The sequence below is a fragment of the Octodon degus genome, unplaced genomic scaffold, assembly GCF_000260255.1.
Source record: "Octodon degus isolate 3935 unplaced genomic scaffold, OctDeg1.0 scaffold00147, whole genome shotgun sequence".
Taxonomy (NCBI): domain Eukaryota; kingdom Metazoa; phylum Chordata; class Mammalia; order Rodentia; family Octodontidae; genus Octodon; species Octodon degus.
In genome coordinates this window covers 5492970-5520646 of record NW_004524723.1, presented here as the reverse complement: position 1 = coordinate 5520646, position 27677 = coordinate 5492970, and the positions used below count along the sequence as shown (strand labels likewise).

The 27677-nt window shown below is 40.7% G+C and overlaps 1 protein-coding gene across 1 annotated transcript in view; it reads left to right on the top strand.

Annotated features, from left to right (window-relative positions):
• The window catches only part of Parp14 (poly(ADP-ribose) polymerase family member 14), a 51013-nt gene that overhangs the window by 7048 nt on the left and 16288 nt on the right, over window positions 1-27677 (top strand). The window contains exons 4-11 of the mRNA XM_023702224.1: window positions 6722-6970; window positions 9033-9269; window positions 11020-13289; window positions 14760-14996; window positions 15535-15756; window positions 18430-18505; window positions 26788-26937; window positions 27253-27315. Of these exons, the coding sequence (XP_023557992.1) occupies window positions 6722-6970; window positions 9033-9269; window positions 11020-13289; window positions 14760-14996; window positions 15535-15756; window positions 18430-18505; window positions 26788-26937; window positions 27253-27315 (3504 nt within the window). The remainder of the gene's footprint in view (window positions 1-6721; window positions 6971-9032; window positions 9270-11019; window positions 13290-14759; window positions 14997-15534; window positions 15757-18429; window positions 18506-26787; window positions 26938-27252; window positions 27316-27677) is intronic.

Sequence of the window (27677 nt, the reverse complement as noted above, 5' to 3'; positions counted from 1 at the left end):
CAAGAGAATCACTATGAGTCTGATCTAGTAGTGAGACCCTGAACACCCTGTAGGCCCTTCCCTAAAATGCAAGAAGGGGAAGGGGAAGGGGAATCAGCTGAGAGCTACCATGCAAAGCCCGCCTCGTGGAAGTCCGGCACTGGGGAGCTCCTGGAGCTCTCAGGGGTTAGCTTTCAAGGATGGGGACAGTTCCTTCTGGAGACTTGGCAATGTCTTGCAGCTGAGGAGAGGGTAAAAAGTCCTTGAGCAGTACCAATGAACTGAACTCTAGAGCACATGTGTGTCCAACTGGCCAATGGGAAGCAAGGACATACATGACATGTTTGTGGATGCCCGGCATGGTTAAGTCTGTCAACGCTGCTTAGTGAGCACTGGGTGCACAGAGAGTGTCCTCCAGAGCCACCTCAAGGAGGTCTGACTGCTCTGTGGACAACAGCTTCCCAGAGGTGGTGCAGGATGTGGGGATGTACCTTCTCCCCCAAGGCAGTGGCTTTTCTGATTGCACCTGCTGTAGGAAAGGCCAGCAGCCAAGCAGATGTCAAGGATTCTGCTGCTTAAAGCACCGTTGAGCCTGGGTCTGCAGTGCCACCTGACAGTTACTAAAGAAGCCACTTGTTCTGATGATTAAGCTGTTGTGAAGGGGAGGAAATGAGGAACTATGCGCCGCTTAGCAAGAAAGAAAAAATGACACGGCCACCCACATCTTAGAGAAAAAGAGATGCTAAAAGACATTGTCCTCTAAAATTAAACTGATCATGAGCACGTGCAATTTCTTACAGCTTTCTCTTTTTAAAAATGACATGAGAATAAGGGCTGCCATTACCTGGAAAAATGGCTGGTTAGTGATTTGGAACATGCAGATGGTTTTCACCTGATATGAGCATATGATTACACTGTCGAATCCAATAAGCATCTTTACTTAAGAAGCTCAAAATTCTTAGGAGGATAGGGATCTTTTTGTGTCTTTGGATTGAATCCTACTTTCCATTTTTCAGATTTGGAATTGGCTCATTACCCATTCTAGTGTTTATTCCAATCCCAGTATTTACTATTGTGATGTCTTAAATCCTTATTATTTTCTTGGGAGATGCCTTTAATTTTGTACTGTTAAGCTCGGTTTTAGATGAGGAAGTAGCTATTCATATATTTATACTTATGCTGGTGTATATCCCTGGATCTCAAATTTATTTTTAGCTGACATTACTGGTACACTTTTGACGTACAATATGGTTGCAGTCATCATAGTTTGTACCTGTGCATAATACATCTTGCATCTTCTTTTTTCCCCAATCTTCTCCCTCTCTTCAACCCTTCTCTTCCTTCTTATTTATGAAAACTTTATTTCCATTTTTTCCCTTCTGTTCTCTTTTTCCTTTCTTCCCTTCTCCTTCCCTCTCTTGTTTGTGTCCCATTTCAACATTTTTTTCCTACTTCCCAATATGATAATCCATTTTGGTCCTTATTTGTGCTTTTGGTTTCTCACACAAGAAAAACAATGTGATATTTAAACTTGTATGTCTAGTTAATTTCACTTAAAAGAGTGGCCTTAAGGTGCATCAGTTACCTAAAAATGTCTCAAGTTTGTCTTTCTTTATGACCAAGTAGTGTGCATAAACCCCACATATTCTTTTTTTTTTTTAATGTATTTTATTACAGGGACTACAGGGTCTCACTACACAGATTGGACTTCTAGTGATCCTTCTGTTTTCAGTCTCCCAGACGCTGGTATTACAAGCATGCACCACCATGCTCAGTCTCAGTCACTGTCTCAGCGTGTCCTGGGGGTAGGGCTGGCACTGCACACCACAGATTGAACCGTGGTCCCTGCACCTGTCTAAGCAGGTGCTTTAGTCTGCTGAGCTATTTGGCTGGCCCTTTAAAAACCCATATATTCTTTACTCTTTCATCAGCTGATGGGCATCAGGTCTATTTCCAAGATTTTGCTATTCCACACAGTGACGCTCTAAACATGGCTGGTTATGGTATGATGCTGCTAACTTTTTTATAAAGGGAATATCTGGGTCAAGGAGAACCTGTAGTTTCAGTTTTTTAGGGAGTCTCCACATTGATTTTCATAGTGGTTGCACCAGTCTACAATTCCACCAACAGTGGAGAAGCGTTCTTTTTTCCTCACAGCCTCACTAGCATTTGTTATTGTTGATTCCTTTATGATAGCCATTTTTTTCTGGGGTGAGATGAAACCTCAGTGTTATTTTTTTTTTTTGAACCAGGGATTGAACTCAGGACCCTGTGCTTGCCAGGCAAGTACTTATTCTACTGAGCTATCTCCCTGTGCCCCCTCAGTGTTTTAATTTTCACTTCTTCAATGACCAGTGATATTGAACATTTTTCATATATTTATTTACTGTTTGTAGTTCTTCATCTGAGAAATACCTTACTAATTTTAGATGCTTATTTTTGTACTGGGAATTAAATTTTGGTGAGCTGGATTTTTTTGAGCTCTTTATATGTTCTAGATATTAGTTCTTTATCTGAAGAGCAGCTAGTAAAATTTTTTCCCATTCTGTGGGTTATCTTTTCACTCTGTTGAGTCCAGTTTGGTTGTAAAGAGAGGCTGGCTGACAGGGGCTAATTTTGAAGGCAGAAGAAGGCATTTTTAGGTCCAGGCAGCTGTACCAGCAGGCTATGGGTGACAGAAGACTGAGGCACATAGATGGAGGATAATTGTGGCAGCATTGACAGCTCAGAGATCTTGAACTGGCTTTACAGGCAGAGGAGGTATATTTTAGCAGTCTGACAGTCCATACTGTTTCCTTGGGGGACCATGATGGAGCTGGAAGGGACAGACAAATCTCAGAGGAAAGGTGCTGGTGGTTCAGACAAATCTGTTATTAAAGCCTCCCCCCAAATAGTGAGAGAGTTCCTAACCCCTGATGAAAGTTAAGTCCAAGTGAGCTGGCCTTTTTTCTCAGGATTGTTGCAGTTGAAAGGGCTTATGGGAGCAACTCACAAGAAGAGAAAGGCATCTTTTAAATCTAGAACAGTCCAAAAAGGGCGTATGGGTCAGGAAGCGCCGAGTGCAAGGTGATGGCTGTGTTGTTGATGGCACAGAGATTTGGCTTAAGGTGATTAACAGTCTATCAGGCTGATGAGTGGCTGGATGCCTATTTGTGCTTCCTGTGGCATCTGACAGCAGTGGGGATGAGGGGATCGCAGCATGGTTGATGGCTAGGCCTGGAGGTGAGTCCTTAGTTCTTACCTCTGAGAGGAAAGTTTTCAGAACTGCAGGATTGTGGTTATCTGCCTCAGGCTGAGCAGATGTCATCTTCCTCTCAGGGAATAGGGAACGGTCAAAATTGAAATGAGAAGGTTAAATAAGAGGGAGGCTGACTGGCTTGGTGCAAAGTAGCTTCTAACTTGAAGGGGAAGTTTCTTCTCAGAAGTGGGATGAGGACTAGCTTATACAGCAATTCATGTTTTGTAAGATGACCTCCTGGGCTTAGGGTTTGTGCCTGTCCAAAGGGGAGAGAGGTGAGAGTCCCAGTTTCTCCAGTGATGGCAGCTTTTGACAGAAGGAAATTTGAAGACAGAAAGTTCTGTTCTGTTGTCTACCAGGAAAGTCACAGGTTTGCCCCTAACTGTTGCAATGATCATGAATTCTTAGGGTCCCAATTTGATAGAGCTTAGTCTGCCCTCTATCTATTCAGGCCCAACAGGGTGCAACTCATTTGTCAGAGCTGACAGTCCAACTTTTCCTCAGTCAAAATGTGGAGCTCAGAAGGAATTGTTGGCAGTCATCTCGAGTGGGTGTTAGATGCCATCTGACCAAGATAGGCATAGCTGTTGTGAAGAAGAAGGCTCGGGGGGAGAGCCCCTGTAGCTCAAAGCAGACAATGACTACCTGGAACCAGTTCAATTGGCTAGTATTCTCGGGAAGAATGGGCCTCTTTTTCCTTTTCTTTATGGACATAGGGAGCAGATTGATTTCATTTTCATCTCTGTAAAAGCCCTTTTTTTCCTACAGTCAGGGATTGTGGGTTTTGACTAATTAATTGCCACTTCTGACTTCCTATCTGTGTATTCTATACCCTTGAATGATAGTGCAACACACAAAGGGTAGGTGCCCCTGAGAGAGAGAGAGAGAGAGAGAGAGAGAGAGAGAGAGAGAGAGAGAGAGAGAGACCATTTAAATGACCATCTGGCTGCACCTCTCATCCTCTCATGGGGACTTAGGTAAGACTTAGCTAAGGAGAATGCGAGGCCTCTGTTATGCCATTTGCCAGTTGCCACAGAACTGCAGGTGAAGGCCAAATCAATGATCATAACCAGTGCTTCCCAGTCTTGGTGCACAGATGGAGCAGCCTATTGTTTATGCTATCTGTTCTACTCACACATTCATTCAGTGGAGACTTGGAGATTAAACATTCCAACCTCCCTTCCCTTGAGGGGGACCTTCACAAAGTTGATCAAGCTCTTCTGCTCAAACTAATTAGGACCGGCAGATTGACTAACTGGGGTTGCCCCAGAGATCTTACCAGAATCAGGCAGGCAGAAAGACAGACAGATTGTGTTCTACTCCCTATGGGATCTGATGTGAACTGCTTGAGTGGTGAGCCAGGAAGTCTCCTCCAGATCTCCAAGTGGACTGGAGAAATGTTGAGGGCTTGCCTTCCTGTCATGACCTGGAAAGGTCCTGGCTTTGTCTGTGAGGGCCACAGCTAGTGACCAAAGAGGTCAGCACAGTGGGTCTCCCAGCTGATGCACCAAACACAATGGCAAACAGAAACACCAGAATGACACCCAGGATTTGGAGACAGATTTATTTTATCCCAATAAACACTGATTGGGATCACTCCCAAAATATCATGCCCCAATCTCTGGTGGTCTAGGGCTTAAATGGGATAAGCAAGCAGTAAGTATAGAGACAGAATGGCTTGACATTGGGGACTGGTTTGTACAGTGTGCAACACAGTGACCAGCCTCTAGTAAGAGACCACAAGCAACCAGAACTGGAACAGGAACTATTACCTGGGAAACTAAGAAACTGAAGTATGGTGTTGTCGGGGGTGGGTGGGTGGGCATTGTCTGTTGCAGAATGGGATAAATAGTCTCAGACGTGAGCAAAATATAGGTGGAGAATAGTTAGCTAACAGACCGTAAATCTCAAAGATGGGACAATAAAGGATCCTGTACCATGACTGTATTAGGCATGCCTGAAATCAGTGCAGGAAGTAAAACACTCAAAAGTTTACGAGAGTTGAAGCTCAGGGACAGATACACACCAGCATTGTAGGATACGAGTGTCAAGTCATTGGCTGGTTCCAGGCTAAGCTTAAGGAGGCTTGGCCTGAAGGGTGACGCCAACAAGCAGGAGGTCCTGAAGAAAAGGCAAGAGCAAAAATGGAGAGGCACTGCTCACTTGAGCTACCAAATGTGAAATTCTCAAGTTCATATCCTGGGTCTGGACTCCCTTGCAAATTCCGGACCTTTTGTCCAAACTTCTTGTTGGTAAACCAACAGCTACTGAAGTCACATGTGTCCTCTGCCACCCCAAATCAATGTGACTTCCTAATTTTTGTTGCCATATACAACCATATTACCCCTCATCATCTAGAAACTTAAGTATTTCCCATCTATTGGACACACAGATGTATTAATTTGTGTAAAAGTCCCATCAATCTTTCTTTCACTGCAGGCCCCCAGTATTGCCTCACAAATACAGCAGGGGTGGTCTCTCTGTTTCTGATGATCTTCTCCTTGATCTGAATAGCTCGCTTCCTTGATTCTAAATATCCTAGGGTTCTTTCCACAGAAACCATGCATAGCTCATCAACAACTTCAAGATAAAGGCCAGACTTCATTCTAGCTCTATCCTACTCTTCCTGGATCTTGCTTTGCCTTCCACCTCACTTGTTTCCTAATTCTACATACCCTTCGAGACCTGTACCTTTTCCTCCTATCAGAAGCTTTTCCATACCAACCTTGCCCTTTATTCACTTCTTGGACTTCTGAAATGGTCCTGGATACTCTTTATTTGTCAATTCACCACATTTCTTTCAGGACAAAACTACGAATAGCCACAGGATTATAAAACCATGTTGCTGGAATGACTCTTACCATTTAGCACACATAAGTCAGTGTTTTCATTTTATAATTAAGAGACTTGTCCAAGGTCATGTGGCTGGAGAGTGGCAGTCAGAGATTGAACATATACAGCCTCATCGCTAGTTTAGCACACATTCTCTTTGTTCATACTTATCTCCTGTAATGCTGCGTTATTTGACCCTTAAACTGTTCTGTGTTGAGCATGAGTATGCATGTATCTTTGGATATTCTCCAGAGAGCTGAGCAGTAGGTCTCAAATTTAGCAAACACTTGCTGAGCTTCAGCTTTGTGCCATGTGCCAACAATAGGAGGATGAATAAACATGTGCCTTATTTATGAGAAACTTAGATTAATAATTTTAATGTAGTGCTGTGATAGGGATATATGTCAAGGGCTATGAAGGATAAGGCAGGTTCCTCAGATAGACAAGGCAATAAAGGATGTAATAAAACTGAACTGGAAATAATTCTAGTAATGGACACTGGAATACTACATTTCATTTTTAATTAAATAAAACAAGAAAATCTATTTAAGATTTGTGTATTAGTTGAGTTAGCCAAGATGTTTGAAAAGAAGGGGGCAGGTTTAATGATTATTTACGTTGCTAAAACCATGGTAGATAAAGAACATCTTGTATCTCTTTTTGTCCACCTAGTATCAGTTGTGTCAGAAGAACCGGATACAGAACTCTCTCCAAATAGTAGATCAGAAAAGACGGAAGATACCCCAAAAGAATGTGAAAATGCTTCCTGTTTGGTGGCATTTGAAAACATAAAGACAAATGTGACTGAGATGATGTTAACCTTGTTAGTAGAGAATGTCAGTGGCCTGACCACTGATGACTTTCAGGTGGAAATAATACGAGATGTTGATGTTGCTGTGATTACCTTTAAAAACCATACAGGTAAGCTCAAGTGACATTTCCTTTGCCTGTCTTTTTGTCCCACACCCTCAGTTTTAGGATACTGAGTTAACAGAACATCTGGGAAAATCTGGGTTTTTAGGGTAGCAATAAAAGAGGCCTCCAAGTTACTATAGATGCTTTTCTTGAAACACAAGAAAATAAGTTTTGAAAATAAATTCTGGTATGTTTAATAGATTGATGTTGTGTGTGTGTGTGTGTGTGTGTGTGTGTGAGAGAGAGAGAGAGAGAGAGACATTCAAATAGAAACCTGTTGTCTTTATTTGGAGTCAATAGTTCCATGTTTCTTATTGGGAGAGGTAAATACTGATGTTACCAAACACTGATGTCAACTTAGTGGACAATAATGATAAAATAGTAATAAATACTCATATAGCGCTTATGATAAAAATCAGGTACTATACTAAGCCTTTTACATCTATTAAATTATTTCTTCCTTTCAACAACCTTATGAGGTTATGAGATTACTCTAACTACTCCTATATACATTTGGGGTTGAGAGAGACACAAATGTTCTAATAAGTGGAAGACCTGGACTTGAACCCAAGTAGCCTACTTCTGCAGCCTGTTCTCTTGCCCACTTCATCATTTTTCTCCTTAGGACTTTGATAGTCATTCACACATGCAGGAATGATAAAATGCGTGTGATATGGTGAGTAAGCATTCTTAAGGGTCATTGTCAGGACAGGAATTATCCTCACCTAAAATAAGGAAATTTCCCAGTTCTGAGTCCTCAGTAGTCTGTGGTTATGGCTATGGAATGGTCAGTTAAGAACAGAAATCATGGAGTCAGAATCTAGCTCTGCTGCTTACCTAGCTATACAAGGCTGGCCAAGGTACCACCCTCTCTGCACCTCACTATCTTTCCTTATAAAATAGGGATAAGTCAGGGGAGGTAGCTCAGTGGCAGAGCAGTTGCCTAGCATGTAAGAGGCTCTGAGTTTGGTTCCCAGCATCAAAACAAAATAAAATGAAGTTAATAATATTTACTAAAGTTTCTGTAGAATTAAGTGAGAATGTTTGAAAGGCACCTAGCGTAGTACCTGAGAGATGTGATAAGGACTTAGCAAATAGAGTTATTCTTATTTCAAGTTTATTGCTATTATCATTATTATTGTCATGGGCCTTGCTATGTAGTCCAGGATGGCCTAGAATTCACTATGTAGCCCAGGCTGGGCTATGTGTGATTCTCATGCCTCAAATTTGTGACTCTCCTGCCTCAGCCTCCTGAGTGCTGGGATTACAGGTATGTACCACCATACCTGGAAGTTATTATTTCTAATAAAAGCAATCTAAATGGCCTTACTTTTTGTTCACTGGTCAAAAATCTTGAACAATTAATGTATTAATCAGCTTCTAATTACCATAACCAATACCTGAGACAACCAACATATCAAAGGAAAGGATTATTTTGGTTCACAGTTTTGGATGGTTAAGTCCATGGACGGTTGGCCCTGTTGTTTTGGGCCTGTGTAGGCAGCACACCTTGGTGGCAGCACAAGACAAAACTGCGTACCTTGTGGCCAAAAGAGAGATGAAGGGTAAAAATCCCACTGTCCCCTACCTCCCCACCAATGACTGGAAAACTTCCTGTTGGGCCCCATATCTTAAAGGTTCTGCCAGATCCCCGCAATGCCAAGCCAAGACCAAGCCTTTAACACATGAGCTTCCAGATCACATGCAGATCCAAACTATGGAACCCACTACTGCATTGTCAGGCACTGGTCTAGGTGCTGTGAATGTGAACATGAATAGGTTGTAGTTCTTGCTCTTGAGAATGTCAAGCTTGTATATAAATGAATGGGAGGGGAGAAGCTGTCTCTCTCAGCTGTGAGCCACAAGCTATGGAAGAGGAAAGGGAACGAATCACAGAGACTTCATCTTGCTCCTGTGAAGGCTGTGCTCTGGGAGCACGCTGCCCTTTCCATCTGTAAGCCTTTGTTAATCATTCCAAACCTAAATCACACACACACACACACACACACACACACACCCCAAAACAAAAATACCCCAAATAATTTACTAATGTTTTTTTCTTTTATAGACACTGCAAAATTTGTTAATGATTGTGCCAGACACCATACAATTCAACAACTTAAATTGTCTCCAAGAGTTCTGGAAGAGACAAAAACAATACGGGTTGAAAACCTGCCCCCTGGTGTTGATGACTACCAGTTACAACTTTTCTTTGAAAATCCTTTCCATGGAGGTGGAAGAGTGGCTCATGTTGAATGTTTTCCTGAAGAGAGTTCAGCTCTAATAGAATTCTGTAACACAAAAGGTAGTAGTATCTCTTGGCCTCCCGTATGGAGCATAATCTAGGCCATTTGCAGCAGATCTTGGCAATTGGTTAAATTCTGATGCATTTTGGTTGCTTATTCATATATTGGAAATGGAGTTAATCATTTGTCCTTCTAGAATATGATGCGTAATGAGGCTAGTGATTCAAACTTTGGAGAAGTTCTCTAGTTTTGAGACATAAAGGAGATTCTTTCATAAGTCCCCACCTACTGGACTGAAAAATAGCATCATTCTTGAAATCTTTCAAATATTGTATGTAGAAAGAGATGCTCTATATCTTAACCATCTATGTAATTTTCAAACTAATTTTACCAATTTTCTAAAGACACACTCAGAAACATATTTGGCTCCTAGAGAGTGCTCTTCTTCCCCACTTTCCCTGCCAAGGTCCTCCTTCAGCACATGTTGTCTTAACTGCAACTTTAAGGCATTTAAGCTGACATCTTTATAGTTCTTAGTTCAACAAAAGTTCAAATCCTGGTTTTGGTGCTTACTAGATTTGTGATCTTGAATAAGTTACTTCAATGCACAAAACCCTTGGTTTTCTTGTTTATAAAGTAGGCGTGACTTTTCTAGTCACCTTATGAGAATATCATGAAGTAACAGATACAAACTGCTTGGCAGATGGCACTTAGAACATGCTAATGGCCACTGGTCCTGCTTAGCTGTAGAGCCCTAAGGAGTAAGGTTAGAAGGTGGGTCTGTATCTTTGGGCTTCTAAAGACCACATTCTTTCCATCATGCCTGACACCAGCCTGAGAAAACAAGCACATGCAATGCAGTTATTTTTAACATCTTTTTCATCAAGGATACTATTGTAATCCAACTTGTTAGTGGTTCTCATTCTGATTTCCTTCCTGATGATGTCCCTTGTACCTGCCTAACAATATAAAATAAAGAGGTCCTTAGGGGAGGAGAAGTGTACACAGACACATAGTACATAGACACATACACAGACACACACATACACACACACACACACACACACACACACGCACACACACACACACGAGGCTGTCTCAGTACACATTGCAGGAAGGGGATTGTAGCAGGGACAGAAGGAGGTGTAGTGTATGGGGCTGGACTCCCAGAGGACTTTGAGGATGCTTCTACTTTATCCTTTTATCAAAAGGAATCATAATCACAGTCTCTGTACCTCAAAAGGTTGTGAATATTAAATGAATTGAATCCATATGAAGCACTTACCAGTGGTGTCTGGTACGTGGAAACTATTGTAATGATCCTCCTTGTGAAGGTATCAGTGGAATTTAAGTCAACCACTGAAGCTAAAATTGTATGTAGAAAAAGAAAAAAACAGCATGCTACTCAAACAAGCTTCACTTTGAGCACCAAAATATTCTTTACACTGCAGCAAACAACATTTCCATGATTTTGACCAAACTCATATCTATTTCTCAGTGTGGTGGCAATATGTTCATGCTATCACAAAAACAAAAAACAGAGTTTAACAAAATTTTAATTTGACTTGGCTGTAAAGTAATCATCGCATTAAATAGAGGCTTTCGGTGTACTGTTAAGACATGTCAAACTGTATCTGAGCACTTTGGAAGTAGAGCTGCCTTTTAATTATATGTCATCAAAGTTGTACAAACATTAGGATTTATTTTCCTGTAGAATGGGAGAGTTTTATGTTGTTTTGTTTTCATTGGCAACAGACAACATTGCAATCACCTTATTTTGATTTTTAAAAATTTCTTTTGCTTTTCAAGTGCTGGATAGCATCCTGACCAGGAAACACAGCTTCAATAAGATGCCGCTCTCTGTCTTCCCCTTCTATCCCTCTTTGGGCACAGCCTTGTATGGAGAGGAACAGCCTGTTATCAAGCTGCCAGCACCCTTCCAAGAGTCCCTGCCACTGCCTTTGTGGAAGTTCTTTCAGGAAAAGACCCACTTGAGTAAGGAGCTGGACGATGAAATGGAACGTCATCACTGTAAGCTAACATGGTCCCCAGTGGACAGTAGAGTTACCATCAGACCTGCAGCCACCTTAGTCAATCAAGGAAGACGAAGAATCAAGACATGGCAGAAAGATGCTTCTACTGTGCTCTCTGGCATCAGGGATAAATATGCAGTTACTTCATTTAAGGTGACTCCAGTAGTATGGGGCGCCATAAAAAATGACCTACAGGATAATAGGATCTTGACTGAGTTTGATGCGTCTAAGGAGACTGTAACCTTAGCAGGAAAGTCAGAAGATATCCAAAATGCTAGTCCACAAATCAAGGAATTAATAGAAAGGACAACTCAAAAAATTCAAAAGGAAGAGCAGAGTCTGCAGGAAAATGTGGCCATTTCTTCAGAAAAGTATTTTCTCTTGTGCCACAGTGGTGCTTTGGAGCATGTGCTCATCGCGTGCCCAGAGGTGGACATCTGTTATGATGCCAGCACACAGAACCTGTGCCTTAAAGGATCCCCCGCAGATGTATACAAAGGAAAGTGTGAAATCCAGGCAAAATTGTTCACTATGGCTAAGAAAACCGTTAAGGTCTCTACTGAAGTCTTTGAGTTTTTGCAGCAAGTAAACCCGGAGGAATTCTCTGAATCTTTTTTCATAGCACAAAAAAATCTTACAGTTTATGAGCTCAAGGATACAAATGTCCTCTTAACTAGCTACTCTTCTGAAGTCCTAGAGGAAGCTGAAAAACAGTTGCTCACAGCCTTAGATTATAAACGCATTGAAGTTGAGGACAAGGAAGTTCTGGCTACCATCAAATGGAAAAAGTTCATTAACAATGTCCCCCAAAAATCTAAGTCCACAAGCATTATGGTAATCAATGAGTCAACTGCAGGGAGAACAGTTGAAGTCATTGTAGCAGGTGTGGTGAAGGAAGTAAATGAGATAAGTAAGTTGATTTCTGATTTCTTGGAAAAAAACATGAAAATAGAGAGACTGATTGAAGTACAGATAGCCATGGTTGTCAACTACTTAAAAGCAGAAAAGAAGCTATTATTGTCAAAATTAAAGAAGGGAGATATACAGGTAGTTTTTAATCCAGAGAACAAACAAAAAGGTATTTTACTAATTGGCTCCAAGCACCAAGTTTCAGAGGGTATGAAAATAGTCAACGAAGCCGTGAAGTCTGTTTTTGTAAAAAAAGTTGCTATTGACAAGCCAGGAATCAGACAGTTCTTCCAAGACAAAGCGTGGTTTTGTAGAGGTGAGATCAGGAAGTCTTATGGTTGCTTCATTGAAATTCTGAAAGAAGAAGACAAGGTAAGAGGCAAAAGTGATAGGCCAAAGTGCCTCATCCAGAGGGAGGTGGCCCCTGGCGTCATCCTGACGGCCCAGCAGGGTGACTTGACTCAGTTTTCTGTTGGTGTGGTGGTGAATGCAGCAAATGAGGACCTCAAGCATTGGGCCGGCCTAGCTGCTGCCCTCTCCGAAGCAGCTGGCCCAGAGCTCCAAGAAGACTGTGAGCGGATAGTGAAGAGAGAAGGCCGGATCCTCCCAGGCAATGCCGTCCTCTCAAAGGCAGGGAAGCTGCCTTGCCACCATGTGATCCATGCTATAGGGCCCCGGTGGGTTGGAGATGAGGCCCCGAGATGTGTGTACCTGTTAAAGAAAGCTGTGGAAAATAGTATTCTTTTAGCAGAAAAGCACAAGTGCCGCTCCATAGCCATTCCCGCCATTAGTTCTGGAGTCTTTGGTTTCCCCTTACAGCAGTGTGTGGAGTCTATTGTTCTGTCCATCAAGGAAAACTTCCAACATAGGCAGGATTTGTGCACCTTGAGAGAGATTTATCTTGTGGACTCATCAGAGAAGACAGCACAGGCTTTTGCTAAAGCTGTGGAAACTGTATTTAAACACCCTCTGCCCAGCAAAGTGTCCCAGCCTGATACAGCATCCCAGCCAGACACAACTTCTCTGTACACAGTACTAGCAGCAAAACCTGTGACAAAATCAGAGGAAGTGGCATGTCTGAAAGCTCCAGGAGGCCTGAAGATCCTACTGGTGAAAAAGAGTGTGCAGGATGCTACGGTGAGTGTCCCTTTTCTCAGAACACTACCCAGGTCCTAGGGTGCATTTCCCCAACGCTTTAAGGATGTTGAACGTCTTTTCATGTTGAACATTTCTTTGGATATTTATGTATCTTTGAAGAAATATCTACTTAGATCCTTTGTCTGCCTATAAATTGGAGGATTTCTTTGTTATTGGGTTCTTTATACATTTTGGGTACCATTTTTTTAATCTGCTGTCTGATTTGCAAATATTTTATCCTATTTTAAGGGCCAAGTTTTCTTTTATCCTTTTATATAAGATTTTACTTTTTTTAAAAAGTACCTTTTCTCTTAGTTTAAAATTGTAAACTAGGGGGCCAGGGAGATGGCTCAATGGAATAAGCGCTTCCCTGGCAAGTGCAAGGGCCTGAGTTCAATCCCTGGTTCTGCCAAAAATAAAATTGTAAACTAGAAGCTTAATTAGATTTTTGAAGGGGGCTTAAGTAATAATTACAAGAGTCACAGCTAACATGGATAATCATTTTGTGCTAGGCACAGTCCTGAGTACTTGGCAAACACTTTCTCGTTTGATGCCATGATGTAGACTGTAGAATGATCATCCTCACGCCCAGGTAAGGGGCTGAGATTTAGAGGCTTGAGGTAGTTCACACAGGTCCATAGCTAGCAATCAGTAAGACTGGGATTTATTTTGGTTCTTGACCACTGTACTAATGTAAAATATAAAAATAATTTGTTTTTCATGTTTAAAAACCAAACAGATAAAATGCCCTTTTAAACAAGAGTCAGGAATGGGAATGGGCTCTGTTCCTAGCCCCCTTGACACTGAGTACTAATAGAAATTGTTCATAGGATGTGAGTCATGGGCTGCAGTGTGTACTCCCCAGTGACTCGCGCACGGTGCATCACATTTCTTCTCTCCTCCTGGATTCTCTAACACAGCCCGATTAATCTGCTCACGTGCTCTGTCTGATGCCAAAGCTTCCACAGCTGCTCACTGACTGTGTGGCACCCAGGTGACTTGGTAACTAAAGTGCCACCTGGGGTAACACGTCCAGCCCATTTAGCACCATTTTACAGCAGAAGCTCTTGATTGGGTCAAAGTACTCTGCTGTCAGTCTGCAGCTTATCTACTGTGAGTATGCTCACGCTTTCCCCTGGTGCCGACTGCCTGCTGCTACTACCGCCATTTCTCACTCCCAGAGTCACACATGGCATCTTCATCAGCTACTGTGGGGCTTTCCTCTGGATTCCTTCAGCGATCCCATACCATACCATTTAGAGATAATTGTTGGCAGCTTTCTTCTGTTTTAGAAAGTTTCTCAAATAAGTATTTAACAGCACTTTGTCCTGGGTTAGTAGTTCAGTCTCAAAAACCTTAATCATTTTCGTTGCCTCTCATTCCATCAAGCCCAGCAACTCACCTGTAGTTATGGCTCAACAAATGCCTTGTGTTAGAATTTGAAACAAATCTTTGGTTTTTCTCCTTAAGACCCATGTTGTTGTCAACTCCATTCCTTCGGATCTTGCGCTCAGCAATGGGCCCCTTTGTCAGGCCCTTTTGGAAAAAGCTGGGCCAGAGCTCCAGCAGGAGTTGAACATAGCCGGACAAGGGGCAAATGTCACCGTGGGCACAATTCTCCAAACTAGCGGTTGCAATCTGCAGTGTGACCATGTGCTTCATGTGGTGGCTCCATCATGGAGGAGCAACAGTGCAGGTGCCCAAAAGGTAAGGGCTAGTTTTAAATTCTCCAGGGGATGGTGAGGAGTCGTTTGGACGGTTCTTTCAGCGTACTACAGTTTACATCCTTTTTCTCTTCTGTCTACTTTTGGCATATTCTGCCACTGTGGCAATTTCTTTGAGCCCCAACAAGTTGCTGTGTGGGTACTAGCTAATAATATGAACCGATTACTGTGCTCTTAGTTCCTGGGGGTTGGGAAGGGACTGCTGAAGCATGCATTACTTCAATGAGGAAAGTGACTCGAGAGCCCGAGGGTGGAAGACAGGGGAAAAAAGTCATGACTTTCTTTTCTGCTATGTGGTAGAGGGGTGGAGTAAGTTTGAATAGTTTTCAAGGGTCTCCCCTATCTCTTCTTTTCCTGTTTTTCTAAGGTGAAACAGAGTAGACAGAGATCACAGGCTGCTAGATTCTTTTTTTTTTTTTTTAAATTTTTATTTATTTATTTATTTATTTAGATTCTTGTTCTTTTGGTTCTGACTCTCACTTCTAGACAATATGTATGAGAATGTGCTTTATGATTTTCAGGTCATGGAAGGCATAATCAGAGACTGTTTGGAGATGACAGAGACACTGTCTTTGCAATCAATTGCATTTCCAGCCATTGGAACAGGAAATTTGGGATTCCCTAAGGACGTATTTGCCAAATTAATACTTTCAGAAGTGGTGAAATTTAGTAGCAAAAAGCAGCTGAAAACCTTACAAGAGGTTCACTTTCTGCTGCACCCCAGTGATCATGAAAATATTCAGGTAAGCTCTGTGTTAATTTTTGACTATGTTGGCAATCTTGGTTTGGAACTCAATGTCGTCAAGTATCTTCTTGGTCTAGTAGAACGTTTCTCTCTTGTACTCCTCAGACAGGAAGGTAAGAGAATAGTGTTGACTAGTTGTTGCTTGGTGAGTTTCAAGGAAAATTCTGGATACAGAAAAAATTTAACATCTGATTTCAGCAAATTTCAAACACACACAACAGTAGGTACAATTTAAGTTTTTTTTTAATGACAGGATTTATTCTTTTTTAAAGAATAACAACCACAATACTGCAGCATGCCTAAAATAAATTGACTAATTCTTTTAATTGATAATAGAGTCAATGTTCAAATTTCCAACTATCTCATAGATGATTTATTTTGTCTTGGCAGATTTGTGTCTGCGTCAGAATCCAAATTATACCTACACACTGTAATGCAATTGAGACAGTTCTTCTTATTTATTTATTTTTAGTTTTTTAAAGACAGTGTCTTACTGTGTAATCCCAGCTGGCATTCATCTCACTGTGCACTATATAGCCCAGGCTGGTGTAGAACTCATAACAATGCTTTTGCTTTGGTCACCCGAGTACTGGATTGAAGGTGTATGCCACCATACATGGCAACATTTTTTGTTGTTGTTTTGTTTTTTTGAGACAGGGTGTCTCAGTGTAGTTCAAGCTGGCTTTGAATCCACTACATAGCTCAGGCTGCCCTTGAACTCAGAGATCCCCCTGCCTCTGCTTCCCGAGTACTGGGATTATAAGTGTTCACCACTATGTCCAGCAGCAACATACTTCTTAAGACTTTCAGGGGCCGGGGAGATGGCTCAGTGGGGCCGGGGAGATGGCTCAGTGGAATAAGTGCTTCCCTGGCAAGCACAAGTGCCTGAGTTCAATCCCTGGTTCTGAAAAAAAAAAAAAAAAACTCATCTTAAAAAAAATAAAAAAATAAAAAAAAAGACTTTCAGCTTACAGGATTTACTTTCACATGGGCATAGACTATTTAATATATATTATAAAAGTGTGGCTGTGTCCCTGCCAATGGGAAAATGTCAGGATGGGATACAAGTGCTTTCTGTTCCTATTGCTGGGAATGCAATCAATTATAGGTGAAGGATGTGGTTAGAATGAATGGACACATCTCCATGTGAGTGAGGGAGTTAGGACCAGAAATCTGTCTCCAGTCTGTCAGCTCACATTTTCGGAACATCAGCTGTGGACAAGCCGCTAGAGTAGCTATCACGGGAGCACCAGAGGCATGTAAGCCCTCGGATCCCTGCCCTCCAAATCTTTAAAATCTAGTGAGTAGATGGTATTGAATGTTTGGAAAATTCTATGATATTGCAGAAGTTTAACAGATTGGAGCAGGCAGCCTGAGATGTCCATAGAGCGATCTTTGGACCATCTGAATTTTTAGGTTAGGGCTGGGGATGTAACTCAGCAGCATAAATGCCTACCTGGCAAGGACATGGTCCTGAGTTTGATTCCCAATAATGTCCCCTTCCCCCAAATGAATGAAATGAAGAAAATTAAGATTTTGCCTGAATTTTTAGGTCATACTTTTATTTATTTATTTATTTTTTCTGGATCCAGACACTACCTTTAAGTCCTGGGAAGCAAATAAATCTAACCTACATCTTACTCAGGCAGCCAAACCACCTGAGTAAAATATGTAGTCCATTTACTTGGCCTGTATACTTACAACCACTTGTACTCAACCAAGGAATTTGGACAATCTCCTTAGGCCTCACATCATGTGAGGTGATGTAATTTGTGGAGCAAGGATGTAGCACGTGAGTCCTCCTCCCTGTGGGAGACAAGCTGTCTACACACAAAGCAACTGAGCTTGAGATGTGCAGGGCTTAGAATGAACCTCAAATCTCACTATTTTCTAGTCAGCGCCAGCTTTCATTTTCTTTCCTGAGCACTGAGTACTCTGAAAGTATTCCACAGAATAAGGTTAGTTTTTACAGGTACTTTAAATGCTGTTCCAAACTATCATGACTTCTCTGTCTGTGACTATATACATTTAAGATTTTTAAAAGATCAGCAAAACATATTGAGATATGTGTAAGCGGAGGCTTAATGGAACATACAGAGCGGTAGCTAGTGGTCTTAACATGGCTTCAAGATATGATTCAGTGGGGCTATTTAAAAAATTTTTTCAATCAATTGTTAATGTTTAAAAATTTTAAATTTTACACATAACTCTAGATGTCCAAAAATGATGTGACCTAGGGAATAGGGAGATGGCTCAGTTGAATAAATGCTTGCCTGGCAAGCACAAGGGCCTGAGTTCAATCCCTGGCTCTGAAAAAAAAAAAAAAAGATGTGACCTAAAATGTCTAATATTCTGGCACTCTGGGGCTCAAACATGTGGGATCTTTCTCTTAATGTTGCTTTCTGCAAGTTGGCAAGTTATTTGCTTTTACTGATTCTGAAGGTGATACATTTTCATTGGGGAAACTCTGAACAATGCAAAGAAAATGTGTCGATTCTTTAATTGCCTCTTATCCAGGCTTTGCTACAAGTATACTTTTAAAAGTAGGATTATATAATAGATAACTTGGTTTTTTTTTTTCTAAATTATGTGTCCAGGCTCTAAAGCCTTCATGAGTGTAATTCATTCATTAACTGTGGAATGTAATTGTTACCACTGTGTTTGTTTGTAGGCATTTTCAGATGAATTTGCTAGAAGAACAAGTGGAAATGTTAGTGGCCAAACTCCCAAGGCTGCAGATAAGCAAGGTTCGCCAAAAGTTTTAACTTGACAAATGATTTCTTGTTGCTAACTATTCAGTGACAGGTAAAAGGTGACAGGGATGATATTTTTGGGGAAAAAATGACTGATACATAATACACTATTATGTTCCATACACCTGAGAATATTTATATGACCTAGGACAAAAGAGAAAGTGGACCAAATTATATAATCAAACACTGGGTTTTTAAGTAGTGGTGAGACCACAACTTTCAAAGGCTAATACAATATATATATATTTTTTTTTCAAAATAGACACACTGAGAGATAATACTCATTAAATTTTTTTCTGTTATATTTCTTGCAACTGTTTTTGAGGTTATCCTGTTTGGAGTTCCTTAAAATTTTGTTTTTAAGATGGGGTTCTCACTGTGCTGTGCAGGCTGGCCTCAAACTCTTGAACCTCCTGCCTCTTCCACCTCCCAGAGCTCTGGTATTACTAGCATGCACCACATTGCCCAGGCTTACTGAGGTTTCTCAAATCTCTACATGTATGTCTTTTATCAAATTTGGAGAGTTTTAAATTATGATTTACTGGGTTTTTTTTTCCCTGTTCCTATCTGTTTCCTTTTCATAGTCTAGTAGTCATATGACCAAGAAGCTTTGCAATATGTCCCACAGACTTCTGAGGAGCTGTCCTACATGTGCTCCACTGTTTTTCCTTCTAATAGAAAATTTATATTGATTTACCTTCAAGTCTTTTTTCTGTCCCTTATGCTCCTGAACCCAAGTAGTGAAATTTTAAACTCAGATAGTACATTTTAAATTTCTAAAATCTCCATTTGATTCTGTTTTGTACAGTTTTTTAAAAATTTATTTATCTATTTATTTTTCAAAACTGATTAATAGGACATTTTCAATAATTAATACATTGTACATTGTTATCTTCTTAGTGGTTATCCATAGTACAAGATACAGACAGGATATCCTGTCCAAGCACTATTAGTACAAATCTTTCTTCTCATTGAATTAAGCGAAAATAGGTATATATCTATCCTAACCTGTGTATATAGATACAGAATGGTCCTTCCTTTGTAGCCCCTTTTTTTGTTTAGTCCTCTCAGAGGTGAGTATTCCATTGGCATCTAAATACTATAGGTGTGAATTCAGCAAAACAATCCAACACGGTCAACCAACACAGTAGTAGGTTGTCTGCAGAAGTTGTTGATTTGAGCCTTTCACAGCTCAGCATATTAATATGGCTTTACTTTATATATCTCACTTTTATACTTTTCTGCTGGATGGTCAAGTCCAAGACAAAGCAAGACCTATATAACAAGAAATGTAACTTTTGTATCTGATATGGTCAGTCAAGTATCCTCAGGATTTATCCCATAACCCTGTACTGCACTTTATAGATCCTTTGTCAGTGTCAGCCATGTGGATGAGTCACAGCCATTGCTTGACCAATTTGCTCTCTGTGAAAGCCTGAGAGAATGTTTTCTCTCCAGGTGATTCTCCTTAGGCACACTCTACGTCATCGATCACATTGCTCTGTGGCCCCATAATCTCCTTGATCAGAAAATTTGGGACACAACTGAATTACATGATGCTACAGTACAGGTTCTCATATGTCCTCAGTCTTCACTGACTTTGAAAGGCTAGGGCCAAAATGTTGGCTGTCCTTGCAGCCCTTCTATTTCTCTAATTTTTGGTCTGCAAACTTAGGTTGTTAACCCTCCAGAAGAGAAGCTTATTATTCCCCTACTACATATGCAGTTGGGTTTATGTTGTGCATAGTTTTTCTTTGTTATTATTACCTGTTTGCCACACATAATGATAACATTTATCACAGGGAATTTGTACCCGTACACATGTCATTCTTCGTTTTTTCTTATCCTGCTCCTCTCCCTTTAACCCTTCTTCCCCTGCCCCTTTACAGAAGCCCTGTTTGCATTTTTTCCCCTTTAGTCTCTTACTTTTAAAAATCCTTTCCCCTTCCTTCCCTTCCCCTTCTCCTCTCCCTGGTTCCCCTTCCCATTTGAACATGTCTTTCCTACTTCCTACTATCTGTCCCCCATTTTGCTCGTTACTCACCCTTTGGGTTTCTCGCACAAGAGGAGCAATGTGATATTTAAACTTGTGTATCTGATTTATTTCACTCAAAACTATGGTCTTGAGGTGCATCTATTTACTTTAAAATGACTCAGGTTTATCCCGCTTTATGCCAGAGCAGTACCCTATTGTATCTAAGTATGATTTTTTCTTCCCGTTGTTGAGCCTATAGGCTGTTTCCAAGGTTTTGCTACTAAAAATTGTGCTGCTCCAGTGGTGCAATCAGTCAGCATGCAGTGCTCATATAAATTGTGCTGCTATAAGCATGGATATGCATATATCACTGTGGTAGAGTGCTTTTTAAGTCTTTGGGGAAGATACATAGGAGGGAAGTAGCTGTGTCAAATGGAACTTCTAGTATTAGTTTTTGAGGAATCTCCATATTGATTTTCACATTGCTTATACCAACTTACACTCCCACTAGCAGTGGAGGGGGCGTTCCTGTTTCTCCACAGCCTCTCCAGCATTTGTTATTGTTGGTTTCTTGATCACAGCCATTCTTTCTGATGTGAGATGGAATCTCAGTATTGTTTTATTTTCAAGTTTTTGAATAACCAGTGGTATTGAACATTTTTCCATGTATTTATTTGCCATTTGCCCTTCTTTGAGAAGTATGTTTCAGATGCCCATTTTTGGATTGTGTCTTTAAATGGGGGGGAATCTGGTTTTTTTTTTTTTAAGTTATGTATTCTAGATATTAGTCCTTTCTCTGAAGAGTAGCTAGTAGAAACTTTTTTCCAATTCTGTGGGTTTTCACTTCACTACATTGGTGTTTTTTTTTTTTTTTTTCTCTCTGTGCAAAAGCTTTTTAATTTGATGTGATCCCAGTTGTTGATTTCTTATAGTACTTCCTGCTCAGTCAGGGTTTTGTTCATAAAGTCTTTTGCCTACACCTATGTCTTCAAGAGCTTTTTTTATTCTCTCTTCCAGGAAATGAAATGTTTTTCATTTAATATTTATATCTTTGATCCATTTTGATTTTAGTTTAGTGAGAGATAGGAGTCTAGGTCAGTGATAGCAAAACTTTTAGAGACTCAGTATCCAAAAGGCAACTCAAAATCACTTATTTATTGCAAAATGCCAACACTGCAATTAAACCTGAGCACTGAGGTTTTAGTTTAGAAAACACATGGGGGGGGGGTGCTGGGGAGATGGCTCAGTAGAATAAGTGCTTCCCTGGCAAGCACAAGGGCCTGAGTTCAATCCCCGGTTCTGCCCCCTCACCCCCCCAAAAAAAACACATCCGGGTGAGTTGCCCCGCATGCCGACAGAGAGGGCTCTGTACACCCGATGTGGCACGAATGCTGTAGGTTTGCCACCGCTGGCCTAGATTCAATCTTTGGCATTTGGAAAGTCAGTTTCCCAGTGCCATTTATTAAAGAAGTTGTCTTTCTTCCAGTGAAAATGGAAAATGTTTGGTCCCTTTGTCAAAGATGAGGTAGGGCCAACGAGATAGATCAGCTTAGGCAAGCATAGGCAAGCATGCAGGGACCGCAGTTCTGTCCCTGGCACTACATGCTGTGTCAGCCCCGCCCCCAGGGTGAGCTGAGCCCGCCACCAAAAAAACCAAAGATGAGGTAGCTGAGTGTTCCTGTATCTTGTAGTTCCTGTATCTTTTAATCTGATCCACTGATCCTCAGGTCTCTTGTTTTGCCAGTGCCATGCTGTTTTTATCACAGCAGCTGTGTAGTATAATTTCAAACTGGGGATTGCGATGCCCCCACCTTGGCCTAGTTTCCCAGAATGTCTTTTGCTCTTCCAGGTCTCTTCTGGCTCCATATGAATTTTAAGACTGTATTCTTTAACTCTGTGAGGCATTTTGATTGGGATTGCATTAAATCTGTATAACACCTTTGGAAGTATGGCCATTTTCACTATATAGGTACTTCCTACCTAAGAGCAAGGGATATCGCTGCATTTTCTGATATCCTCTTCTATCTCCTTTTTCAAAGTACTGTAGTTTTCAATGTAGAGGTCTTTTGCATAATTTGTTAGATTGGTTCTTAAGTATTTCATTATTTTTTGAATGCTATTGTGAAAGATGGTGTTTCCATAATTTCTCATTCAGGGAATTTGTCATTTGTGTAGAAGCATGCTGTTGAGTTTTGAGTGTTAACTTTGTATCCTGCTATGCCACTGAATTTAGTTATTAAATCTAAAAGTCTTTTGGTGGAGGTTTTGGGGTTTTCATGTCATCAGCAAATAATTATCATTTAACTCCTTTCCTAGCCATATTCTTTTTATTTATTTATTTTTGTTTAATTGTTCCAGTTAATATTTCCAGAATTATCCTGAACAACAGTGGTGACAGTGGGCATCCTTGTCTTCTTCCTGGTTTTATTTTATTTTTTTCCTTCTTGATTTTAGAGTGAAGCTTTCAGTTTGGGGGCACTTAGTATGATATTCTCTGTTGGGTTGTCATAAATGGCTTTTATCAGGTTGAGATAAAAATTTCCTATTCTAATTTTCTTTAGAGTTTTTATCATGAATAGGTAGACTTTGTCAAATGCTTTTTATCAAAGAATATTTGTCAAATGCCTTTGTCAAATGTCTATTGACGTGGTCATGTGTTTTTTGTGCTTGTTTCTCTTAATGTGATATATTACAATTTTTGATTTATGTATGTTGAACTATTCCTGCATTTTGGGATGAATCCTACTTCTGTATAGTGTATAATCTTTTTGCTGCTTTGGGTTTGCTAGTATCTTATTGAGGATTTGTGAACCTGTGTTCATTATTAGCTTGTGGTTCTTTTTTGGTTGGATCCTTTTCTGGTTTTTGTATCAGTTTATTTTTTATTTTTTAATTTATTTTATTTATTTATTTTTGTATTTTAGGGAAGGGCCTATAGGGTGTTCAGGGTCTCACTACTATATTTGACTAATAGTGATCCACCTATTTACAGCCTCTCAAGAGTTGGGATTACAGGTGTGTGCCACCATGCCCAGTGTCAATTGCTATCTCAGTGTGCCCTGGGGGTAGGGCAGAGCAGGCATGGCAGGATGTCAGGACTGGCGATGGAACCCCTGGCCCCTGCGCCTGCTTGCAGGCACTTTAATCCGCTAAACTATTTGGTTGACCCCTACTATCAGTTTAATGCTTGCTTTCACCAATGAGTTTTAGAGTATTACTGTTTCAGTTACTTTTCTCTCTTTGTTGAGACAAATACCTGACACTCAAAATGAAGGAAGGAAAGGTTTATTTAGCTCACGGTTACTGGAGGCTTCAGTCCATACTCAGCTGGCTCCAAGGCAGAGTGGCACATGGCAGACGGCAGCAGTTCATGGTGGCAGCAAAAAGCAGGAGAGCAAAGGGAACAGTATCAGCAACAATGGCTACGGAGAGGAAGTCTGTCTCCCTTAAGCTGCATTCAGGCTACCTGCCCCAGACTGGGAGAAGTACTCATATCTATAATCCCAGCAGTACTAAGACCCATAATCCCAGTGGATCATGAGTCAATCTTAAACTCTAGCAGTCCCCACCCCCATGACTGCATGAGGCTTTGGGGGGACAACTAGACACAAATCATAACTATTACTTCCCTTTAAATTTCTTTAAAAAGTTTGAAGAGTAGTGGCATTAGGCCTTCTCTAAAGTTCTCATAAAATCAAGTAGTGAATAATCCATCAGATCCTAGGCTTGTTTTTATATAACTTTTTTATTACTTCTTTAATTCCATTGACTATAGTTCATTTATATTGAGTTTAGAATTTTTATATCTTCTTGATTCATCTTTCATAATTTATATGTCTAGAAATCTTTCCATTTCTTCTGAATTTTCTATCTTATTAGAACACTGTTTCTCAAAGTAGGTTCTGGTGATCTGGATTTCTGCAAGATCTGTTGTGATTTCACCATTTTCATCCCTAACTGCAAGGATTTGAGTCTTTTCTCTCTTTTATTGTTAAGGCTAGAAAAGGACTTGCCTATTTTATTCGATCTTTCAAATAATTAACTCTGATTCATTGATTCTTTGTGTTGTTTCCATAATCTCATTTGCACTAATTTCTCTCTGATCTTTACAATTTCCTTCCTCGTATGAGCTTTAAGTTTAACTGGCTCTTCTCTTTCTGGAATCTTGGGATTAAAATTAGGTTATTTAATTGAGCTAACTTTGTTTTTCTATGTGGGAACTCACTACTATAAATGTCCTTTTTAAGATTGTTTTCGTTGCACCCCATAAGTTCCAGTATGTTGTACTGACATTATTGTTTCATTGTAGAAACTGTCTAATTTCTTCAATTTGGTTGTTCAGGGGGGTATTATTTAATTTTCATGTGCTTATGTCATTTTTGCAGTCCATTTTTATCAGGTCCCTGGCTTAGGACCACTGTTCTCCTGCTCAGGGGTAGGATGACAATAAAACACAGAATATATATAAAAATTGCAAGGAACACCAGGACAGTTGAAACCCAATAAAGACTTATGACCACAAGGCACAGTGAGCTTGGCCTTTATTGGGTACATTGCTTGATTGGGAGGTTTGCTGAGGCACTGTGGAAAGTGGTGCTGGTGAACTGCATTTGAGGTCAAGGATCAAGAATTGAGGAATAATACATTTTTGGAAAAGCACACAGGAATAGATCATAGTTAACTAGTAACCTGATTGTCTGCTAACTGGAATTGCTGAGATAGAAGGAATTTGCATGAGTCAAGTCCTCAGCTGCCATATTGTTTTGCTTTAAGGCACCAGAGCTTTACAGACTCTGACTGTTTGCTAGTCTCAATTCTGGCCATTGGCTTAAAGATTAACCTGTCTATAAGCCAGCCACAAGTCTCACCACAAATCAAGTAGGCTTAGGACAGACTTTCAATTTATTCTTGTGCCAATTTATTAATATCAATCACTGCCTACTCTGCACTGCATCTAGCTGGCCCTCAGCACCTTTGGTCATTTGTTCCAATTTCATTGTACGACGATCTGATCATATACATGGGATATTTCCTATTTCTTTGCATTTACTTTGGCATTTCTATGAGCTGATGTTGGGTATTTTGGAAAAAGCCCCATATGCTGCTGAGAGAATGTTTATTGTTACTGGGTGGAGCACTCACTAGATATCTACTAAATCTGTTTGTTCAAAGGTGAGGTTCAGCTCTGATATTTCTTTGTTGATTCCTTTGTCTAGTTGATCTACTTATGATAGAGGAGCTATGGGCATCCCCATTGCAACTGTGTTCATGTTTAGCATCAGCGCTGTGGTGCTCTGGGCCCACCACACTGTGCAGCTCTGGGGCCTCTGGACATTTTCCAGTTCATGTGTATGGAAAATTCCCTTCCCCCGTCTCTACCTTTCCATGATTACCTTTACTCCCTGACTTGCAGAGCTCACTTTCCAGGTCCTCTGGCTGCAAAGAGGATTTTCCTGAATTCAAGCTGCCTGTTCTACACCTCTTTATTGCATCACCAGAAGTGCCTTCCAGAAACGGAAGTGTGAAGGCAGTGACAGGAATGCTGTGTGTGCATATACATGAGGAAACCAGGGTCCCCTCCCACAGTCTCCAGCTCATAGGGCCGCTTCCCAATCTTCTGGCCACAAGACAGGCCCCAACTGAGAGTTTTGTTACCTGTTTCTCATTTCTTTCTTTCTTTCTTCTTTCTTTCTTCTTTCTTTCTTTCTTTCTTTCTTTCTTTCTTTCTTTCTTTCTTTTCTTTTTTTTTTTTTTTTCGGAACCAGGGATTGAACTCAGATCCTTTTGTTTGCCAGTCAAGCACTTATCCTACTGAGCCATCTCCACAGCTCCCTGTTTCTCGTTTCTGTGACTGGGGCCCCTCTGGGATCGAAGCTTGGGGGCGATCAAAGGTTGGGGAGAAAAGAGGAAAAAATTAAAGATAAAGCCTAATAGGAAACTCTCCCATATTCAAGTTGTTTCTTCAAGTTTTTACCCCTTCTCCTAACTTGCCTCCTACTGGTTACGGAGTTCTTAGGTGTTGGAATTTTATATTTGTCTGATTTTTGTTTATAATTGTGGGAGAGTTGGATTGTAGAAGGCCAACCTCACCTCAGCCACCTTGGAGTCATTTATATTTACTATGTTTTGTAATCTTATTCTTGAAACAGACTATATCTGGGGCTCAAGGTACAATTAGAGGGTAGAGCAGAGAGAGAGAGAGAGACAGACAGACAGACAGACAGACAGACAGACAGACAGACAAGAGACCTGAGCCATTCTTACTTTTGCTGACTTGGAGACTCCATTTTTTTCTTTGCAGTTTTCTACGGGACTATTTCTAGCCCTCATTTAGGAGTGCATGAAATGAAGATTGGCCACATCCTCTTCCAAGTGGCTTCTGGAGACATCACCAAAGAAGCTGCAGATGTGATTGTAAATTCAACATCAAACACATTTAATCTTAAGTCAGGTACTTTGTTTAGATGATTTTGACTAGTTCAAAATGAACATGGTAGACCCTGCAAAGAAGTCTCTATAGCCAGACTGGTTTGGATAAAATTGACTTGTTCATAGGATTAACAATGTTAACATGATTTGTACAGTGTTTCTTATGATTGCCAGCTGTTACTATGAATGCTGCTTGTTTGTCCTTAGCAATGCCCAAGTTGTAGGATTCTGTCGGTGATGGGGATGGGTTTAGATAATGAGGCAGTCGGTCTGACCCAGATGCACTGTAGCGAATTTTTGAAGTCATGTTTGTTACCATCTGGATTTTCTCATCTAGGGGTCTCCAAAGCAATTTTAGAACATGCAGGACCGGAAGTGGAAGTGGAATGTGCTCTCCAAAGTAAGCACAATGCTGGGTTTTGGTCTTAAGTGATAAGTGGAAGCCTGGAATTGGGAGGTTGTGAAGAGACTGAGGATAGTGTTGGGATTAGGAAGGTGACACATTAATCTTATAATCACAGTTTTACAAAAGAACTCCTGATTGTAGAGATTTAGAAGTGGAAAATAAACTCACAATTAAAAAGAGAAAAAGGGCCAGCCACGCAGCTCAGTGGATGAAAGCTCCTGCTTAGGCAGACACAGGGACTGGGATTCAATCCCCAGTGTGCTGTGCTGGCCCTGCCCCCAGAGAGCACTAGGAGGGCAACTGGGACTGAGCATGGTGGCACACACCTGTAATCCTAGTACTTGGGAGGCTGAAAA